The 17,267-nt window shown below is 46.5% G+C and overlaps 1 protein-coding gene across 2 annotated transcripts in view; it reads right to left on the bottom strand.

The window, feature by feature from the left end:
* LOC129821961 (tumor necrosis factor alpha-induced protein 2-like) overlaps positions 1 to 17,267 on the bottom strand; it is a 47,244-nt gene that overhangs the window by 19,256 nt on the left and 10,721 nt on the right. For both annotated transcript variants that reach the window (XM_055879739.1, XM_055879738.1), the window contains exons 2-3: positions 14,309 to 14,783; positions 13,965 to 14,191 (exon numbers count right to left, since the gene is read on the bottom strand). In XM_055879739.1, coding sequence (XP_055735714.1) covers positions 13,965 to 14,191; positions 14,309 to 14,763 — 682 coding nt within the window. In that variant the 5' untranslated portion in view covers positions 14,764 to 14,783. The remainder of the gene's footprint in view (positions 1 to 13,964; positions 14,192 to 14,308; positions 14,784 to 17,267) is intronic.

The following is a 17,267-nucleotide window of genomic DNA, read 5'->3' as shown; positions in this document are numbered from 1 at the left end:
GAAGTTAGAGTAGCAGTGATCGAGTGTATTACCCCCGCGCGTAGTGCAATCAATATGCTGATAGAATTTAGGTATCCTTGTTCTCAAATCTGATGTCTCTCTGGAAGGCAACCCTTGCTCGAATTTCATCTACCTTGTCAAGAGACTGGACATTGGCGAGTAGTATACTTGGGAGCAGTGAGTGATGTGCACGTCTACGGAGCCTGACCAGGAGGCCGCTTCGTCTGCCCTTTCTGCAGCGCCGTTGTTTTGGGTGGTGGTCCAAACAGAGGATCAGCTTCGGGAAAGTTGTATTCCTGGTCATAATGTTGGTAAGTTGACATCGCGCATATATCCAATAGTTCTTCCCGGTTGTATGTAATAAGACTTAAGATTTCCTGGGGTATCAATGTAAGAAATAATACATAAAAAAACAAAATACTGCATAACTTCCTATGGACTCGAAGCGTGGCGACCATCTCTACGACCACCCCTACCTTATCACAACACAACCGATTGGCTCAAACGCATTAAAGAAGGAAAGAAATTCCACAAATGAACTTTTAACAAGGCACACTTGTTAATTGAAATGCATTCTAGGTGACTACCTCATGAAGCTGGTTGAGAGAATGCCAAGCGTGTGCAAAGCTGTCATGAAGGCAAAGGATGGCTACCTTGAAGAATATCAAATATAACAAATACTTTGATTTGTTTGATACTTTTTTGGTTACTACACGATTCCATTTATTATTTCATAGTATTGATAAAATAAAGAAAAACCCTATATATATATATATATATATATATATATATATATATATATATATATATATATATATATATATATATATATATATATATATATATATATATATATATATATGGTCAGGGATGTCACGTTCCTGACCTATTTATGTTAGTTGTTATGTGTGTTAGTTGGTCAGGACGTGAGGTTGGGTGGGCATTCTATGTTTTCTGTTTCTGTGTTGGTTTTGGGTTGCCTGGTATGGCTCTTAATTAGAGGCAGGTGTTTGGCGTTCCTCTAATTAAGAGTCATATTTAGGTAGGCGTTGTCACAGTGTTCGTTGTGGGTGATTGTCTTCCGTGTTTGTGTTATGTCTGCACCATACGGAACTGTATACGGTTTGTTCGGTTTATGTAGTCTGTTTTCCTATTCGTGCGTTCTTCGTGTTTATGTAAGTTCTCATGTTTAGGTCAGTCTACGTTGTTTGTTATTTTGTATCATTTCAAGTGTAGTTCGTGTTCGTTTTACGTCTTGTCATTAAATTCATTATGTGTTCAAACTTCGCTGCGCCTTGGTTCAATCCCTGCTCCTCTTCGGATGAAGAAGAGGAGGACAGCCGTTACATAATCACCCACCACTCCAGAGCCAAGCAGCGGAGTCGACGGAGAAAGGGACGGGAAAACAAGGATTTCTGGACTTGGGAGCAGATAATGAATGGAGAAGGTCCCTGGGCTAAGGCAGGAGAAAATCGCCGTTCTCAGGAAGAGAGGGAGGCAGCTAAAGCCCAGGAGCGGTGGTTTGAGGAGGCAGCAAGGAGACGTGGCTGGAAGCCCGAAAAGCCATGGGAGCAACTGGAGGCACTGGGGAGAGCAGAGGCTATCGGAGAGAGGAACCGGAGCTATGAGGGAACGCGTCTGGCACGGAAGCCAAAAAAGCCCGTAAGTAATTCCCAAAAATTTCTTGGGGGGGGGCTAAGAGGTAGTGGGCCAAGGGCAGGTAGGAGACCTGCGCCCACTTCCCAGGCTTACCGTGGAGAGCGGGAGTACGGGCAGGCGCCGTGTTACGCAGTAGAGCGCACGGTGTCTCCTGTACGAGTGCATAGCCCAGTGCGGGTTATTCCACCTCCCCGCACTGGTAGGGCTAGATTGGGTATTGAGCCAGGTGTCATGAGGCCGGCTCAACGCGTCTGGTCTCCAGTGCGTCTCCTCGGGCCGGCATACATGGCACCTGCCTTACGCATGGTTTCCCCGGTTCGCCTACATAGCCCGGTGCGGGTTATTCCACCTCCCCGCACTGGTCGGGCAACCGGGAGCATTCAACCAGGTAAGGTTGGGCAGGCTCAATGCTCAAGAGTGCCAGTAAGTCTCCACGGTCCGGTATTTCCGGCACCACCTCCCCGCCCCAGCCTAGTACCTACAGTGTCTACACTACGCACTAGGCTACCAGTGCGTATCCTGAGCCCTGTTCCTCCTCCACGCACTCTCCCTGTAGTGCGTGTATCTAGCCCGGTGCCTCCAGTTCCGGCCCCACGCACTAAGCTACCAGTGCGTCTCCAGAGCCCTGTACAAACTGTATCTTCTCCCCCTACTAATCCTGATGTGCTTGTCCTCAGCCCGGCGTCACCAGTGCCGGTACCACGCATCAGTTATAGAGTGGGCTTTGAGAATACAGTGTGCCCTGTCCCTGCTCCCCGCACTAGTAGGAAGGTGCTTATCCTTAGCCCGGTGCCTCCAGTTCCGGCACCACGCACCAGGTCTACAGTGCGCCGTATCCGGCCTGAGCCATCCGTCTCCCCAGCGCCATCTGAGCCATCCGTCTCCCCAGCGCCATCTGAGCCATCCGTCTCCCCAGCGCCATCTGAGCCATCCGTCTCCCCAGCGCCGTCTGAGCCATCCGTCTGCCAGGAGCCTGCAAAGCCGCCCGTCTGCCATGAGCCTGCAAAGCCGCCCGTCTGCCATGAGCCTACAGAGCCGTCAGCCAGACAGGAGCCGCTAGAGCCGTCAGCCAGACAGGAGCCGCTAGAGCCGCCCGCCAGACAGGATCTGCCAGAGCCGCCCGCCAGACAGGATCTGCCAGAGCCGCCAACCAGACAGGATCTGCCAGAGTCGCCAACCAGACAGGATCTGCCAGAGCCGCCAGCGAGCCATGAGCAGCCAGAGCCGTCAGAGAGCCATGAGCAGCCAGAGCCGTCAGAGAGCCATGAGCAGCCAGAGCCGTCAGAGAGCCATGAGCAGCCAGAGCCGTCAGAGAGCCATGAGCAGCCAGAGCCGTCAGAGAGCCATGAGCAGCCAGAGCCGTCAGAGAGCCATGAGCGTCGAGAGCCGTCAGAGCGCCATGAGCGTCGAGAGCCGTCAGAGCGCCATGAGCGTCGAGAGCCGTCAGCCTGCCATGAGCGTCGAGAGCCGTCAGCTTGCCATGAGCGTCGAGAGCCGTCAGCCTGCCATGAGCGTCGAGAGCCGTCAGCCTGCCATGAGCGTCGAGAGCCGTCAGCCTGCCATGAGCGTCGAGAGCCGTCAGCCTGCCATGAGCGTCGAGAGCCGTCAGCCAGCCATGAGCGTCGAGATTCGTCAGTCAGCCATGAGCTGCCCTTCAGCCTTAAACGGCTAGATACCCAGAACTGCCCATCAGTCCAGAGCTGTCTCTCTGTCCGGAGCTGCCTTTCAGTCCGGAGTTGCCCCTCTATCAGTATCTCCCTCTCTATCTTGATCTACCTCTATATTCTTATCTATCCCTCTTTCTTGATCTATCTCTCTGTCCCGGTGCTGTCCTTATCAGTGATGTTATTAAGAGGATTTTGTGGGGGTAAAAAGAGGGTGGACATTCTTAGAGGGAGGAAGCTAGGATGGATTATGGTGGGGTGGGGACCTCGCCCGGAGCCTGAGCCACCACCGTGGTTAGATGCCCACCCAGACCCTCCCCTAGACTTTGTGCTGGTGCGTCCGGAGTTCGCACCTTATGGGGGGGGTAATGTCACGTTCCTGACCTATTTATGTTAGTTGTTATGTGTGTTAGTTGGTCAGGACGTGAGGTTGGGTGGGCATTCTATGTTTTCTGTTTCTGTGTTGGTTTTGGGTTGCCTGGTATGGCTCTTAATTAGAGGCAGGTGTTTGGCGTTCCTCTAATTAAGAGTCATATTTAGGTAGGCGTTGTCACAGTGTTCGTTGTGGGTGATTGTCTTCCGTGTTTGTGTTATGTCTGCACCATACGGAACTGTATACGGTTTGTTCGGTTTATGTAGTCTGTTTTCCTATTCGTGCGTTCTTCGTGTTTATGTAAGTTCTCATGTTTAGGTCAGTCTACGTCGTTTGTTATTTTGTATCATTTCAAGTGTAGTTCGTGTTCGTTTTACGTCTTGTCATTAAATTCATTATGTGTTCAAACTTCGCTGCGCCTTGGTTCAATCCCTGCTCCTCTTCGGATGAAGAAGAGGAGGACAGCCGTTACAAGGGATGAGTTGATGAGGGAAGTGAGGGAAGTGAGGAAGTGTACAGACAGCTCAAAAGGTATGCTTAGATATAAAAATGCTTGGTTTAAATGTAATCTGGCACCTTATGATAATATCTTGATGTTTGTGTATTCATTAGGATGAGATAATATGTGCCTGTATTGATGATGTGTGTTATGATCCCATGTACTGTGTTGTAACTTCGATGTAATATCCTAGGCATGTTCGTGCAGTATATTAAGATGTGTGATTTACAGGAGTCAGAATAAAACACTCATTAAAATGAAAATGTAACGGGCAAAGAGGTATGCTTAGATAACTAATGCAGAAAAATATACTATTTTTACGTAGTGATTATGGCTGTAGATTGCAGGAAAAAGCTTTCGTCACATACTTCTCTAAAACAATGGGTGCATGACGCCCCTGAGACCAAGCCCTACTTTATGGCTTTGATTCAATCTGTGGTTTTGCCGCCCTAATGTAATTGGCTTATATACTATAAGGCTCCTTGAGTCCTTTTCACTTGACCTCACTCACTGAATGCAATTGTGAAATGGAAAAGACCCATTTTTAGGGATATTGTGCAAAACACTGTGGCTTATTTACATAGTTCATTCCAATAAACAGTCTTAAGTGCCATCCTTTTACAGGTACTGATGCTTTTCTAGAGCAGAGAGCTTTGAAATGCTCTTCTTGTCTGGGTCCCATGAACTGTATACTGCGATAACATTTTAGACCAAAGTTCAGTCAGTTTTTATCTGATGGCAAAGTACCCATGTTGATTAACTTATTGGTGGTTATGGGAGTTGGCTGGCAAAAGTGCCACTCTCTGCATTTTTTTTATTTAACCTTTATTTAACTAGGCAAGTCAGGTAAGAACAAATACTTATTTACAATGACGGCCTACACCGGCCAAATACAGACGATTCTGGGCCAATTGTGCGCCACCCTATGGCACTTCCAAACACGGCCGGTTGTGATACAGCCTGGATTCAAACCAGGGTGTCTGTAGTGTCACCTCTAGCACTGAGATGCAGTGCCTTAGACCGCTGCGCCACTCGGGAGCCTATGGTGGGACCCGGCGGGTAACAAAAGCATAGCAGAAGTTCAAGAGGACATTAGGACAAATGAGGAACGGTCTCACATTCTAAGTTGCTTATTAACTGACCAATCCAAAGATCAGCCATCGACAGAGTGTTCCCAGTACCTGAAAGTTTTCCCAGTACCTGAAACAGGTGGATGGAGGAAGCTTTCCAATCATACCTACAAAGCAATAAAGCTAGCATTATGTATATTTCAATACAGACATATTTAAAGCTTCTAAGCTCTATACAGCAAGGAACACGTCAAGGTATATATTACCATGTTTTACCGCACCAATAAACCAAACCGTTTTATGACTTACAGAGAACTAGTTGTGGGTCCAAGCTATCAGAGTACGGGACAACTACACCTTTATAAAGCCAACCCTTCCATTCAAAGCAACTAACTACAGTTTGAGAAAAAAACTATTGAATGCTTGCTTGTGAAACATACAGTTGAAGTCGGAAGTTTACATACTCCTTAGCCAAATACATTTAAACTCAGTTTTTCACAATTCCTGACATTTAATCCGAGTAAAAATTCCCATGTCTTAGGTCAGTTAGGATCATCACTTTATTTCAAAAATGTGAAATGTCAGAATAATAGCCTAGAAGGATTTCTTTGAGCTTTTATTTCTTTCATCACATTCCCAATGGGTCAGAATTTTACATACACTCAATTAGTATTTGGTAGCATTGCCTTTAAATTGTTTAACTTGGGTCAAACGTTTCGGGTATCCTTCCACAAGTTTCCCACAATAAGTTTGGTGAATTTTAGCCCATTCCTCCTGACAGAGCTGGTGTAACTGAGTCAGGTTTGTAGGCCTCCTTGCTCGCACACGCTTTTTCAGTTCTGCCCACAAATGTTCTATAGGATTGAGGTCAGGACTTTGTGATGGCCACTCCAATACTTTGACTTTGTTGTCCTTAAGCCATTTTGCCACAACTTTGTAAGTATGCTTTGGATCATTGTCCATTTGGAAGACCCATTTGCGACCAAGCTTTAACTTCCAACTGATGTCTTGAGATGTTGCTTCAATATATCCTCATAATTGTCCTGCCTCATGATGCCATCTATTTTGTGAAGTGCACCAGTCCCTCCTGCAGCAAAGCACCCCCACAACATGATGCTGCCACCCCCGTGCTTCACGGTTGGAATGGTGTTCTTCGGCTTGCAAGCCTCCCCCCTTTTTCCTCCAAACATAATGATGGTCATTATGGCCAAACAGTTCTGTTTTTGTTTAATCAGACCAGAGGACATTTCTCCAAAAAGTACGATCTTTGTCCCCATGTGCAGTTGCAAACTGTAGTCTGGCTTTTTTATGGCGGTTTTGGAGCAGTGGCTTCTTCCTTGCTGAGCGGCCTTTCAGGTTATGTCGATATAGGACTCGTTTTACTGTGGATATAGATACTTTTGTACCTGTTTCCTCCAGCATCTTCACAAGGTCCTTTGCTGTTGTTCTGGGATTGATTTGCACTTTTCGCACCAAAGTACATTCATCTCTATAAGACAAAATGTGTCTCCTTCCTGAGCGGTAGGACGGCTGCGTGGTCCCATGGTGCTTATACTTTCATACTATTGTTTGTACAGATGAATGTGGTACTTTCAGGCATTTGGAAATTGCTCCCAAGGATGAACCAGACTTGTGGAGGTCTACAATTCTTTTTCTGAGGTCTTGGTTGATTTATTTTTGATTTTCCCATGATGTCAATCAAAGAGGCACTGAGTTTGAAGGTAGGCCTTGAAATACATCCACAGGTACACCTCCAATTGACTCCAATTATGTCAATTAGCCTATCAGAAGCTTCTAAAGCATGACATCATTTTCTGGAATTTTCCAAGCTGTTTAAAGGCACAGTCAACTTAGTGTATGTAAACTTCTGACCCACTGGATTTGTGATACAGTGAATTATAAGTGAAATAATCTGTCTGAAACAATTGCTGGGAAAAAATACTTGTGTTATGCACAAAGTAGATGTCCTAACCAACTTTCCAAACTATAGTTTGTTAACAAGAAATTTGTGGAGTGGTTGAAAAACGAGTTTTAATGACTCCAACCTAAGTGTATGCAAACTTCTGACTTCAACTGTACATGGAATGCTATTGTGTTACAATAGTTTACTCAAAAGAAAACTCAAAGAGTTGTTTACACATTCTGTGTGATAAGTGCAAGGGGGTAGGTCTGGTATTTACAGTCATTACACAATGTGATTAGAGGGGTTAGAGTAGTGAATCACTGTGTCCTAGAGTGTTTGGAGATGCTTGTCTCAGCATACCGGCCAGCCCAAGTGAGGTGACTGGAGCATAGCACTTGGAGGAGAAGAAAACTGTTGGATGAGAACCAGGAGGAGTCAGCCATGTCTCTTTCTATCTGCTAATGATTGGGCTGCTGTGTGTCTCAGCATCAGGTGTCAAACTCAATGAGGCTCCCGATCTGCTTGCATAGCTCATTTGTGGCTCTGGGCAGCCGGATAGCAATTCACATGCTGTTGTCCTGTATAGCCCAGCAGCATGGCAGGATATGATGTAATTTCCTACTCCTCCAGTCCAGTGGTGTGGTAACTGAACACAACGACCCCAGGAAAAGGGGCAGAGAGGTGTGGGGCTGGGGCGGTGACATGACACCACTTTGGGGACTCTCTCTTATAGGCCTACGAAGCACATCTCTTATAGGCCTACGAAGTCACAGATGTGTAAATAACCATCCCTCTCTCTCTGTTCGGGGCACCGCGTGGCTTCCAGGACCCTTTGCAGTGCTGAGTTGCCCGTTTAGAGGATGCGGGGGCGCTCCGCTTCCGGCCTGCCGCCTTGCTCATCCTTCCCTGTCCCGCTTGAGGAAGAGAAGTAGCGCCCAGCGATGCCATGGCTCCGCCGATACCCCTCCCCCCAACAACACTCCATTATGGCCAAAGTTGCCTGCCAACGCAGCGGAAGGACATCTAAATATAAAACACAATGCAGCCAGGCACATCTCCCTTAAAGTGAGTGGGTGGTGGAAAATGACTGTTCTTCCTCCCTTTAGGAGGACACCACGTCTTCCACATGATGGGTGTCTCCTCCCAGACAGAGCCCTCAGCCTGGGCGTTACCTGTCACATGATGTAGCTGGTGGTGACGTGTCACAGAGGGTGTAACTGTGTCACCCACTGGGGCGATTAGTCCGCCGTGGCTCAGCCTGCGCCCAATCACCACGTTAAGGTGAGAGGTCAGTGGCCCTCATGTTTAGTAGAGATGGGGGAATTTTTTGAGACCCTAAAACGCACCAGAACTGGATTGCCAGATGTTTGAGGGCTCTGCACAGAGATTTGACGGCCTATCCAGGAGTCATTAAAAGCACGGATTGGCCTGGAATGGGTAGTTCCACAGATGCTTAGCTAAGCTACACAGAACAGGGTATTTTGTTCCAAGGCACTTGCCCTCTAAGCCTGTGAGACGCAACAAACCCAGCTAATGTATAGCAGTGGCACCACCCTTCCTCAGTGAAAACCACAAAAGGTATAATGTTACGAGGGCCGCCTATGGGATCTATGGAGGCTTACATATTATGTAACTTTACCTTGAGGAATTTAAGGAGAAATGTTGGGCTTTTGTATTCCCAAAGGGAGTAAAATAAATTCTTCACTCAAATAAAAGCACTGACTAAGCAAGATATGTAGTGTACTCTCTTTTCAAATTATGCAGGGTATCAACGCACCTGCAGAACTGCCATCGAGACGCTCTCCAGTCATGCTGCTCAGAGCCTAGCAGCACAGAGGGTTATATTGTCCGGGGGTGTCAAACACAAAGTCAAATATGAGCCTCCTTCCTGGATGGAAAAACCACAGTTCTCTCTGCAGTGAATTCAAAGCAGCATCATATGTTCCCCTTAAACTGTATGTCTAAGATCGAAGACCCCCATCTACGCCCACCACCTCCTCAGTCCCCTGAAGGCTTTCTATGGGTACTGTATGTGGACACCTGAGCTCTAGAACCTCACCTCCCATTCTCTGGTACCCATTCAGCCTTTATCTAGACAGAAGCAGCCTAGCCTGGTCTCAGATCTGTTTGTGCTGTCGTAAAGCCAACTGCTATGGTTGTTGTCAATGCCAAACAGACATGGGACCAAGCTAGAGGCAGCCTGCCCGCCTTCACATCTAAGCGCGTGCGATCCAAAAGCAAAAAATCAAATAAGCATAGGAGCATCCAACAATTTTCCCACAGCTCCACCAAAATCCCCCATATTCCTGCAGGCACAGCTGGGTCAAATCTGTTCCCCCCTTTCCTTCCTATCCTCTCCTTCCATCCCTTTCTCCACAATCCTAAGCTCAGCCACAACAAAGCAAACCTGGCCCTGACCTGGCCATGTCCTGAGAAAGCCTTTGGTCCCAGGCAAGCCCTCCAGGCCTCGGTTGTCCCTCTGGATGGAGAGTGACATGGCGTCCATGTGAAGTGAGCGGTGGCCCAGAAACAAAGAGGCCTCCTCCCCAGCCACTCCCTCCCGTCAGCACACGCCCCGGCAGGGCTGGGACTGATCACATTAACTCATCCTGGGAGTCAATAGTGCACTGTACTCAAATTCCCCTTTCTCCTCATTGCTCTGGACATTCAACTGACACTGACAAAACAAACACTAATCGGATCATAGGAAAAGTACACTGCCTGGGTTGTCACTCCGGCAGAAAAGGCAGCTCTGCCCAGTTTTTTTTTACCAACTGATTGCTCGTTATACTGTTTTTCTATTTGCTGCCATAGTGAGGTATGAAAACACGTGTTACTTTTGGCACACGGAAACTTGAAACTGACTGTGTTACAGCTGGTGTGCTTCAAGGTCATATATTGAATATGAGAGGAAGCAGCATGCATTTCATCATGGCTAATATAGCCATTTGTTGCTAGGATCCTGACCTGGACACAGTTTTTACAGCAGTTACTGCAGGACATGAGCCAGTGCTAGTTGCGGTTTTATGGTTCAGGGGCCTTGGGGTTGTCATTTGGCAAGGCCTGGAAATCATTCACTAGGCTGTGGCCTGCACCTCCTATATGGCCCTGTTATCAAGGTGCTCTCTGATGCCGTCTGGACCTCGGTGAACTCAACCCAATGTGGACGCACCCAGCCAATCAGAGGGGTATGACACACGTGGATTACGACGACCATGTTAGCTGGGTAACCAGAGAGGGCTGATGATGATGGGGAAAGTGGGTTGGAACAGGAGGCTGAGGGCTGGGGGCTTGGTCAGAATTTGTTGCAATCTGACCCTAGCTTTCTGAATACCTGAGGCCAGGTTGGTTGCCACACTTATCTGATTGGAAGAACACTGAAGGGGAAATCCCATGCGGAGGTACAGGGAGCAGTGTTGAGGTTGCTGTAGCTTTGTGCCCTTTCACACTATACATATGTAACTGCTTTACTTTCAAGGTACAGATGGGTTGCAAGACGTGCTGTGGTTTCACATATGAATATGTGTTGCCTTAGTTTCAATACCTATCATGACTGCATTCTCTTTTCTATATTCTGTCTTGAATTATTTAGCACCAACACGCTGCATCTTTGATTGTGGGATCATTCAAATGTAGCTTTCAATATGTCTGAAACAGTTGGCAAATAGTCTGAATAGTCACTCACTCTCCATTACTGAGGTATTTCCTGACACTTGAGCACAGCCACACAGTCTACTTAGCCGAGCACAGACTGTTTTCTTTCTGGAATGAATGCCACAGTACTGATGTCCGCAAACATACACTGTCCGTTCTGTTTTCCTTAGCTCCTGACTCTTTTTTTAAGGACCAGTCTAGAAACAAACAGCCTCAAGGAACAAAGGCTTGTTCCATGTTGGAGGGCCCAACTCTTTACAGAGGAATGGCCTGGTGAGAATGTTACTGCTACTGCTATTAAACCATCTTGTCTTAATTGTTTTATTTAACTAGGCAAGTCAGTTAAGAAGAAAATCATTGGGTTAACTGTCTTGTTCTGGCACGACTTCTGCCGAAGTTGGTCCCTCTCCTTGTTCGGGTGGCGTTCGGCGGTCGACGTCTCCGGCTTTCTAGTCACCACCGATCCATGTTTCATTTTCGTTTTGTTTTGTCTTATTCATACACACCTGGTTTCCATTCTATTAATTAATGTTCCTTATTTAACCCTCTGGCTTCCCTCTCTGTTTTGTGTGTTATTGTTTGTCATGTGGGTTCGTTCAGTTGTGCTCTGGTAAATTGTGTTTTTCCTTGGAACATTTCTTATATATATATATATATATATATATATATATATATATATATATTTATTTATTTATTTTAAATTTAATTTTACCCCCTTTTCTCCACAATTTTCGTGGTATCCAATCGCTAGTAATTACTATCTTGTCTCATCGCTACAACTCCCGTACGGGCTCGGGAGAGACGAAGGTCGAAAGGCATGCGTCCTCCGAAGCACAACCCAACCAAGCCGCACTGCTTCTTAACACAGCGCGCCTCCAACCCGGAAGCCAGCTGCACCAATGTGTCGGAGGAAACACCGTGCAACTGGCCCCCTCGGTTAGCGCGCACTGCGCCCAGCCCGCCACAGGAGTCGCTGGAGTGCGATGAGACAAGGATATCCCTACCGGCCAAACCCTCCCTAACCCGGACGACGCTAGGCCAATTGTGCGTCGCCCCACGGACCTCCCGGTCGACAGAGCCTGGGCGCAAACCCAGAGACTCTGGTGGCGCAGCTAGCACTGCGATGCAGTGCCCTAGACCACTGCGCCACCCGGGAGGCCCTCATTTCTTATATTTTGAGTAAATTCGGATTATTACTCATATCTGTGTCCTGCGCCTGACTCCGCATTTTCCCATTCACCAACAACCTCACATGTTCAGGGGCAGAACGACAGATTTTTACCTTATCAGCTCAGGGATTCGATCCAGCAACCTTTCTTTATAAGACAATGATGGTGTTAATAAATATTTACCAGCTTCAACATAACCCTGAAAAGACCTTTAAAGTAGAAGTTTCAGTTTTGTAGAATGAGGAAATGAATCTAACAAGCTATGACTGAAAGAAACAAGAGTTCCCTACTGGTCATGTCTTTTTGATTTAAGCGGGCTAACAACCACTGTCACTGTTCTGCTGCACAACAGTTTGTGCTGACAGCTGAGAGAACAATGCCAGAAAGAGCCATGTTTCCCCCTAACAAACACGGTCAAATAAACAAATATAACGCCTCTTCGCTGTGGGTCAGCTGGAGGGAGGGGGGGGGGGTTCATCCAAGAAATAACACACATGGTTGAAACACACAGAGTGGAGCACGCATCCCATTCCTCCTCTGTGGATCCCTCTTGCATCACTCTCTTCGTACAGCACTCATGCATGGATCCCCGGGGCGAGTTGTAATGGTGTAAAGCTTTGATATGACAGCCCGTATGGCTGAATTTCTAAAGGCGATAAGGCCATTCTGTCCTGCTTCACTAGTCTCAGATATGTCATGGGGCCCAGTGGTGCAGGTAAAATGGCATGAACATGGAGAAGCAGCATCTATATAAAGACTCAGAATGTGTGACGTGTCCTCTGGGTCACATCAATGGAGCCATGAAGCCAACCACACATCTCAGTGATATTTTGAGCGTGATACGATGGTATTTGGACTGCTTGCTTAGTGAAAGGCCAGGACAAAGAGCGAACATGTCTGATCCTGAGCTCTCAGCAGTTTCTATGTGCTGTTGGTGAAGCTGGTTAAATAGACTTGTGCATTCTTTATAAAAACATTTTTTTTTTTTTAAATGGGGCTGTTGATACCACCTTTAGCCTTACCTTTACTCTTCACACAGAGAGACAGGCACATCCTGTTGGTATTAAACATGAAAGCTGATCTCTAGCCATGCTGACATGGTGGAATACCGTTACTGAGTGCCCTCACGCTATCCCGAACGTTAAGCTCTGGATTATTTAATTCAGACTCAAGGAATCAAGTTCTATGCTTTATAAAGATTTAAAAGACCTATCGTTAGAAAATGATTAGTGTATAATAAGGATTCAATAAAAAAGTCATTTTCCAGCAGTGGTTATTCCAAGCAGAATGGAGTACATTTTCCAGCAATTGTGTTAACTGTAGTCTTTCATCCTGGAGATGCAATTTAATGAACAAAGGTTGGGGACGGAGCAGCACATATTTCATGGAGAGGAAGTCCAGTGTAATAGTGAATAAAGCCCCACAGCCCCATCTTACATCAAATATTTCTGTGGGAAACCCTTTGGTTGGTCCTCCTGCATGGGAAGGACCGCATCTGTCAGCAGTGGCCCAGTGGTGCCTGGTCTCCTCTATCCCAGCGACATCTTTCTCCCATTGTTTCCAAAGTGTCCAAAAATAGCCCAGACATTGAGACATTCATAACATCATCTCTGTTGTGAAAATAGAAACATACTGCAGAGAATATAGCGGGAATGATTGTTTGCTGGAAGGGAGGCTGACACTGTTATATGATAGACCTGTGAAACATGGAATGCTCAGCTGAACTGAAGTAAACCTTGGCCATAACCATCAACTAACTGTTTGGGTTATTATCATCCATGATCTCCATTAATTTGAGCAGTATCTTATCTCTTCAAATGTAATGGGGAGATAGCATAACCTTACTGGTTCAGTTACCAATCAACAGTCATTGAAATTCATCATAAGACCCCTGTTGGAATCATTCAGAGTGGATCCCAGTGCATACTGGCTAACCCTTAGTAACCCAGAGCTCCACTGAGGGCTGTCCTTACCTGAGAGGGGCTCCCTTGGCTTCACCTCCTCCACCACCTCCTCTTCCACCACTTCCTCTTCATGAGACGAGTGGTCGGCCATGGACTCCCTCTTCAGCTTACCCAGGCCCACCATCTTCATGAAGGAGAGCCGGCGGCTGGAAGAGTCACCCCCTTCGCTCTCTGAGCACAGCTCCCCGTTGGTCAGGCTTTCCTTGCGAAGGCTCTCCCTGCACTTCCCTGCAAATCTGTGCAGAGAAGAGGTGAAGTTAAGGGTTAAGGGGTTATGTTATAGGAGATGTGGGCTGAGCTCAACATCCTCTACTAAACCACACCTCAACAGCTTTTCTCTACACCTCTCGTACCTAAGTAAGCTTCCCTCTGAGCTCCGTCGGCCCTTCTTCTTCTTCTCTGAGGTGGGGGTGCTTGCAACGGACCCCTGAGGGGAAGGGGTGGCAGTGCCCTTACTGCGGCCTGACATACGGAGCCCCTTGCCCAGCTTGCCCAGAGTCTTCAGCGGGGACACTCCTCGGATGCGTTCCAGGGTGCCCTTGAACGAACTCTTCCCGCCACGTCTCTCCTCGTTCGCTTCGTTCTCATCCTCCTCGTCCTCGAAGGGATTACGGTCTCGTGGCGCGCCCCCGTCCAGGAGTGAGTTCGCCTGAGCCCATTTCTCATTGTCACTGGGCTCCTCAAAGGCGCTGGATTTCAGGTTCAGGCTCATTTTGCGAAGGATCAGCTCACCACGCGTGTTCTCCAACTCCCCGTTCACCCTGCTGCCTCCCTTCAGCCGCGCTGGGAGGTTCTTGAGGATGGGCATGCTTCAACTTGGGGTTTAAACTAAGGAACAGAGAGAGAGAGAGAGAGAGAGAGAGAGAGAGAGGAAGAGATGTGGAATGATTACATGGGACCTCTTCCAAGAGATGCTTCCATTAAATTGGACCTGAATGAAACTGATAGCACAGCATGTCACACATCTTTCTTTGTTCATTTTAGTAGGCTAGCTAATAAGATTTCGTCTGATACAGCTAACGAGGATAGTTACTAAAGTAACTCAAATATACAGTTTAAGATAACAGTCATCTGTTCACCCAATGTTATCGCCCCACCCTTGTGTCAGGTAATGGGAGAGTTCAGATATAGGATGGTTATCAGCAATCATTAATCATCTTTAAAGAGAGAGTCATCTGATAAAACATTAACAGGTAACCTTCTGCCTTACCACCCAAACAGGAATCACCATGGAAACCCCAACCCTGCTTCCGTTTGGGTGGGAAGACAGTTGTGAATAGATGTGCTATGCTATCATAGTCATGTGGCTGAGGTCCAGGATCTGGGCCTATTTTATTAGGTTTCAGATCCTTGTTCTACTTGTTTATGCGCTACAGTCTTTGATGCCCTTTGACCCTTTTCAAGAAAACATGTTTGTCCCTCTTCATGGTCTTCCTGCCACACCGAGCGCCCTGGGATATTTACGGCTGGTGACAAGGGGAAGGGACAACGCTGAATCACTTCCTCCTTATGTGTATGTGTGTGCTCAACAAGCTTTGGGAAAATGAAGGAGACCGCTATTTCCGTGCCCTTATTTTGGGGAAATTGAAAGTGACCTCTGAGAACATTTGAGTGGAAAGTCCTGAATTGATCACTTGAAAACTCAAGAGACCTCTGCTCACCAGTTTACAATGTTCTCCTTCCTACTCCTACTGATACCTGATACAAACATAAAAAGTATTGATTTTGTTCTAATTAATAAAAATTCCTTAATGAATTTTGGTTAAACTATAAACTAAGTCAAACATTATGAATGATACGCTTGGATATAGCATATTCTAAAACACATTCCATATTAGATTTAAAAAATTACTTGATTTATGATGTTTCACAATAACGTGAATGGCTTTACACAAATTATTATGGTCAGGGCATTTTAAATTCCTAAAGAAGACCTATTGTTTTGTAGCTTCCCTAAGTGTTTTAGAATGACAGTGCTTCTGGATGCTTTTTCCATGTGGGTAGCTGGGCATTCAAGGTTTCCATGGACAATCAGAGAGCCAACCTTCAGATAAACCACACTGAGAATATTGTGATATTGTATAGGAGCTTTATACACAGCTCAACTTATTTAGACCAGGTCGCCGGCTTGGAAAAAGACCCACCTGTCTAGAGAGGGGAAGTAACCATGGGGCAAAGGAAACTGCTACGACTGAAACGTACAACTGATGACTGGTTTGTGGCAAGGGATATTATATAACAGTGAACCCTTTCATTTTTGTTTACACAACATGAACTTAGCCTATACAATGGCTATATGAGTCCAGTAGATGTGACCGAATAGGCCTGTACATGAATCTGGTTATAAATGTGTTATTACACACCCTTACTAATGAAGTTAGATCTTGTCCATTTGGTTCCATGTCATGACTTGCAGAAAACGCATATGAGCAAACAACAAGAAGCAAGTGCAACTAGCGGCAGGACAACAAGGAAACAAAAAAGATAGCGAATAGTTCTGCAAAGAAAACGATAGGCCTATCCTTGACCTTTAGTAGTCAACACAAAGCCTCATGAACAATGGCTTTCTCAATTCACAGATATCAACGTGAAACGTGATGTTGACAACCCGAGTTACGTAAGCATGTGGCATTGCAGACAGTTGGTGACACGAGCGACACGGATGTCTGATAAGCTTATGAGAGCGGCTGTAACAAGTGGTCCCGTGGACAGCCCTCCCTGTTGGTTACCCCCTGCTCTCCCACACCTCCTCATCTACTCAGCTACTAAAGCCACACTGCAATTCCTGCTCTAATTATAACCTAATCAGAGCTGCCATTATGAAAGCAGCGGTTAGATCACTGGGGGAGATACGGGGACCACTTTCCCAGACTAACTCCACTTCCTGTCTCGTCCAGGACCAAGTAGCAGACAAAAGGGACAGGTCCCCATTGGTCCCCTCCTCTCCACCTCCCCAACAGGCCAACAGCACAACTCACCAGCCAGGCCAGACATCTCTGTTTCGTTAACACACACTATCGTGGGTCTCATCTCTCTTGACACAGATACACTTAAAAAGCTTGTACATCATGTCCTTCTGGATTGGCTGGATATGTATGATGCCAATGTGTTGTTTTTTAGCCATATCAACAAATAACACTATTTAATCTCATGTCTTGAATAGGCCTACATTCAGGCTTGACCTCCAGCTATTTAACATTTTAGAGACTTAGAAAAAGGCCTAGAATAAGTTTGAACTGTTGAACTGAACACAATAGTGTGTAATTAAAGACTTCACTTGGTCCAAAGTCCCCTCTCTGCAGACATCTTGTC

Source organism: Salvelinus fontinalis, chromosome 24 (assembly GCF_029448725.1).
Source record: "Salvelinus fontinalis isolate EN_2023a chromosome 24, ASM2944872v1, whole genome shotgun sequence".
NCBI lineage: Eukaryota > Metazoa > Chordata > Actinopteri > Salmoniformes > Salmonidae > Salvelinus > Salvelinus fontinalis.
The sequence above is the reverse complement of the archived record's forward strand: the minus strand, read 5'-3'. Positions and strand labels throughout refer to the sequence as shown.